Source organism: Eurypyga helias, unplaced genomic scaffold, assembly GCF_000690775.1.
Source record: "Eurypyga helias isolate BGI_N326 unplaced genomic scaffold, ASM69077v1 Scaffold28037, whole genome shotgun sequence".
Taxonomy (NCBI): Eukaryota; Metazoa; Chordata; class Aves; order Eurypygiformes; family Eurypygidae; genus Eurypyga; species Eurypyga helias.
In genome coordinates, this window is record NW_010264057.1 from 1 (window position 1) to 5,253 (window position 5,253).

At 44.9% G+C, this 5,253-nt stretch overlaps 1 protein-coding gene across 1 annotated transcript; it reads right to left on the minus strand.

Moving 5' to 3' along the window:
- Positions 1 to 133: 133 nt before the first annotated feature.
- PRR11 (proline rich 11) lies at positions 134 to 4,818 on the minus strand. Its single transcript, XM_010156281.1, has 10 exons — positions 4,709 to 4,818; positions 4,162 to 4,309; positions 3,527 to 3,649; positions 2,979 to 3,215; positions 2,731 to 2,838; positions 1,857 to 1,966; positions 1,687 to 1,746; positions 1,510 to 1,606; positions 626 to 690; positions 134 to 329 (listed from the first exon to the last, which is right to left on the minus strand). The coding sequence occupies exons 1-10, from the start codon at positions 4,816 to 4,818 to the stop codon at positions 134 to 136; spliced, it is 1,254 nt and encodes a 417-aa protein (XP_010154583.1).
- Between the last annotated feature and the right edge of the window lie 435 nt (positions 4,819 to 5,253).

Here is a 5,253-nt window from a genome sequence, read left to right on the forward strand (position 1 = left end):
TTCGCAGCAGGCCAGGAGCGATGAGACAGCGAAGCGACTGCGCATTAAGTGGTGGGAATGTCACCTCTCCAGCCAGCCCCGGGGTTCGGGGATGCTCCAGCGGGCAGGGGGCCGGCGGGAGGGCAGCGCTCCGTCAGACCACAGCGGGGCAGCGCTGCGCCACGAGGACCCGCGCTCCATCCACGCTGATTTCTTCCTCCATCCACGCACAGGCAATTAAATCGCTTGTGTAAAGGTGCAGCCTTTCTACTGGAGTTCTCAGCTGCGGCTTTGCTTGGCAGCCGTCGTTACCGGCGAGATCGTTCACAGTAACAAAGATAAACCCACTACTGAACGTCAAACACACACACACTTGTATTACAAGCAGCACCAGTGCTGGCAACATCATAGTCCCTGCTCAGCAGCAGCCAGGTGTCCAGAGACTTGGGAAATTACATTGTGTTTTCCGCTAGCAGAGAAGATGGAACCAGACCGAAACCGCAGAATTCTGCTAAAGGAGTTTCATAATGCCCTTTCCTCCTGTGCACGAGATTTACTTAGAAATACATATGCCTGAGTGAGATAAAAATGGGATGCAAGTGGCTTCCTGACCACAAATGAAAAATACACTGTGCCATAACCCTACTTGTGTTCATCAAAGCTGCTCGCGGCACTGACCCCGGCTGGCGAGGGGCTCTTTGGATGAGCCATCTGTCAAAATAAGAAAAGAGTCAGATCTTACAAGATGAACTGAGTGCTAATTATGACCCAGATAAAACACAGTGTAATTTATAACTGACATCCATAAAAGAAAACAGACACAACAAAACATAGATATTATTAACCCTCAGACTTTGTTCTCCTGCAAATTAGGACCGTCAGGTTAGAGGTTGTTGGCCATTCTAGTGCCTCCATGCAATAAAGCAACTTTTCCTCTCACCATGGTCAAACCACCTGCTGGAAGACAGGAAATGGCATTTCCATTCTGCCGTTTCCTTAACATTAAAATAGCAATCAGCATAACAAACACCTTTATTTGTGGATATTCCCGGCTTTTGGATGAGAATTATGGAGAGACTGTAATTTATGTAATACATACCAATAGCACTGAGGGAGAAAAATCAGTAGTACGCTCTACAGATTTGAAGGGGAGACCTTACAGCCCCTTCCAGTACCTGAAGGGGCTACAAGGAAGCTGGGGGGGACTTTTTACAAGGGCCTGTAGTGACAGAACAAGGGGTAAAGGGTTTAAATTGAAAGTGGGGAGGTTTAGATTAGATATCAGGAAGAAGTTCCTCCCAGAGAGGGTGGGGAGGCACTGGGACAGGTTGCCCAGAGAAGCTGTGGATGCCCCATCCCTGGAAGTGTTCAAGGCCAGGCTGGATGAGGCTTGGAGCAACCTGGTCTGGTGGAAGGTGTCCCTGCCCTCGGCAGGGGGGTGGAACGAGATGATGTTTAAGGTCCCTTCCAGCCCAAACCATTCTGCGAAGGCCGGTTTATTATTCCGAAGAGAGAAACACCATAACTTACCTGAAATTTACGCCGTAGTGCCTGTGTCATTATTGGTGTCAACCCAGACCCACATTCAATGTTTTCTTTACTGTTTAGTGGAGTGCCACCAGGACTTCTGAAAAGATTGGAAGCAAGAAGACTTAAGATTACGTCTCTATTTTTTCCTAGAAAAAACAAGAATAGAAAGGAACTTACCTTTGTACATTGACTTTCTTCAGATGTTTTCGAAGATCTAACAGATTTTTAGGAGGGGTGCTGAAAGAACAAACCAAACTTGAAATACAGTGTTTTCCACTCTGTAAACAATGTTAATCACTGTTTAGAACAGAAAAATCTAGTATCAAAAAGGGAAGAAAGCATCTTACAATAAGGGGTTTGTAACGCGAACTGATGGCTTGGATTTAGGTCTCAGACTGAGACCCTGTAAATCTGAGACGGTAATTAATGCCCTGCGTGTCTTCACTGGCGATTCTGCCTGAAGAAAGAAAGAAGAGTGATAGGACAAGGGGTAATGGGTATAAATTGCAATCAGGGAGGTTTAGATTAGATGTCAGGAAGAAATTCTTCACAGAGAGGGTGGTGAGGCACTGGAACAGGTTGCCCAGAGATGTTGGGGATGCCCCATCCCTGGATGTCTTCCAAGCCAGACTGGATGAGGCTTGGAGCAACCTGGTCTAGTGCAAGGTGTCCCTGCCCATGGCAGGGGGGTTGGAACTAGATGATCTTTAAGGTCCCTTCCAACCCAAACCATTCTATGATTCTATGATTCTAAGAGAAATGTTACCACAGATAGACTTTAGAAGGCCTTGCTGACCTTAAATCTATTTAATATTTATACTCTGAAAGACTTCCATGGTTTGTGGCTTTTAGGCTTTTCTGATTAATTAAAATTTTAATGTGTCTTGGACAAAAATAGATTTATTTATAAAAAAGACCCTCAAGAACTTGTTCAAACAAGATATCAGCTAGGCAAAAGAAAGCCTAAATTCCACTGATAACACAAACATAAAGCTACACGAAAGCTACATGCCCTTAATGTAAAATTAGGAGAACTGTCCTGCGTGCCAGCCTAATTTCTTCACTTCAAATGCCCAGGTGCAGAATTGGAAGGATTATTTAAAGCAGATCACTGGGTTTTTAGAAGAGAAGAATTAATTTATTGAAAAAAATTCCATGAGGGGCTAAGACTAAGCCCTGCAGGAAATACACGGGTTCCTGCGTGGGGTTTGCCTGATCTACCATCATCTGTTTATCCACGTGTTCTCCACTGTCCGTCTTCTTCAGTTTAACGTTCAGGAGATCTTTGAGAGTGATCTGCATCGGCCCATCTTTTTTGAGTGATGGTCCCTGAAACCAAAAAGGTGGTTGGAAGGGAAATTAGGATCAGCAAATGACTGAGCTTCCACACAGACACACATTCCTGATGAAAGCAGGTCCAAAGCACCCAGCCATGCGTGAGGAAAGAGAGGAACCTTCTTGCTCCCTACCAGAAGGGCTTTAGAGCCGTTGACCCGTTTGAAGGGGAGAGGTGCTGGAGGCAGTTTTGGCAGGGGTGGTGGTGGTGGTGGTGGAGGAGGAGCAGACACGGGCTGCAGCTGTGTTGTGGAAGGCCCAGATCCTGATGAGAGCGGGCCCATCTGCATTTGTGCAGGAGCACCCAGAGCTGCCTTATTACACCTTTGACAAAAAGAATTCTCTGAAGACAAAGCTGCCATTCCATTAATCTGAAAACAATATCAATAAACGAGAGAATGTTAAATCCAGTGGCAAAAGTGGATGGAATTTCAGAGACCAGAGGTTCTAGCTTCAGTTAATCCAGAAAGACATAGAAAGTCTCTTATGAGGCTTGGCTCGCCAGCAACCCAGTCCCCTCTAGCTGTGAGGTGACTGCAGTTTAGTAATGCTGGATGCGAAGAAGGGGTGAAACACGGCTCAAGGAGAATCTCTGAAGATTTCAGTTCATCTGCAATGACCACAGTTCCTTACATGCTTGCATAAAAAAACATGACCCTGCCCCACTGGGCTCGAGACTGACCTGGAGTATTCCTTGTAGTCTGGAAAATTCAGTTTCCAACTTTTCCAGCTGCTCTTTGAGCGTATTTAGCTCCTTTAGGTAGATTTGTGAAGGAAATATGGTGTCTTTAACCACCCTAAAACTCTAAGAGTAAAAAGAAACCAGACAAGCATTTTCATGGTTACGTTTCCAGCGACTGAAAGCTCTGTCACAAGGTTTCCTCGTTATAGTCAGTGGGAAGGCTCAACACGAAGATAGAAAATTTCACCAAATGTTTCCTTGGCAAGGAAGCCAAGGAGTGACTTTCTCCAAAGAAATCTTAACTGCATCTACAAATTCTAAAGTATAATTCACATTTGACCAGAAAATTTCATACAATTGTTTCTGCTATGAAAGACAGACTCCACCTCTGTCACTGCAAATCCTTCTCATGTTGCAATAAACCCCCCTATAATTTCACGTATGGATTTAATGCCCACATTGGCCTTGATATTCTTATGCTTATTGTTTCAACAGTACACACAAAATATGCTCTGGATGCTTCAACAGAAGTAACAAAACTTACAGCTAAATTCTCAAATCTAACTGTACATCCTGCATCTGAGGGCTAAGGATAATCTCACCTATTGGCAAAGTTAGATCAGTAGAAAACATACCTGTGCAACCGTGTGCTGGCACCAACAATACAGAAGTGATGCTGTTGTTGTAAAGGGTTTTACCACATTTTTTACACCAGGAAAGGCTAATGACCAGAGTGAGGACAGGTGGCTTGGGACAGACGGCATATTCGGATCACTTGCTGACCTGGGACAGCATATTTCAGAATGAGGTGATAATTATAGATATAATTTCAGCCTTTAAAAGAGTTAACTGTCACCAATCACCTGGAAATCACAAGTGCCAGTGAGAGCAGGTGACAACAGTGTAAACATGAGCACAGAGGCCAGGAAACACCAAGATACATTTCAATAAAGGGAGGAAAAAACCATTCATATTCACAATATATTTTTATCCAAATTGCTTTTCCTGCCTATTAAAGTTAACAATAGATAAGACTACTAGAAGATATACAAGATAAGACAATTCCACAGCATTCATGCCAGGGTGTAGGTAGGCTCTGAACACAATTCTCCAGTTCCATGAACCACTGGGAGCAGTGGGCCCAGAAATTGAGTTAAAAAAAGTTCAAACTAAGTCTCTTACTGTGGAGAAGGACAACTGAGGTCCTGGGGATTTGCAGCATCTCCTTTTTTTTCCAGTAGAAATTTTGTTCTGGCTCTTCGTTTTCGTCGGCATTTCTTATACTTTGCCATTACTGTTAAAAAAAGACACGTTTTATAGATAGAAATATAGGTACTTTCACACAGGGACAGAGCTATCACCAAATACATGGGGAGGAAAGTGGACTGCATCTCAAAAATCCAGTCAGGAGTTATTCACTGTTGCCTTGCTATAAGCATCACAGAAACGACAGAAACCCCCACCGGGATGTGTTTGTACACGAGAGGCGTGAACATTGTGAAAGTACCATTTTATATGGGCTTTTGTTGGCAGCTCCACTTTATCCTGATGGACAAACGCTGCGTTTTGGGGCAGCTACTTGTGTGGGGAACGTAGGCAGAGGACGTGTAGAAAGCGGAGGACGCGGGCCCCGTGCTTCCCTGGCCCTGGGCTCGCCAAAGCGTTACCTGAGCAACAGCCCCTGGTGCCCGCGGCCCAGGCAGCCCCCGCGGCCCGGCCAGGCCCGC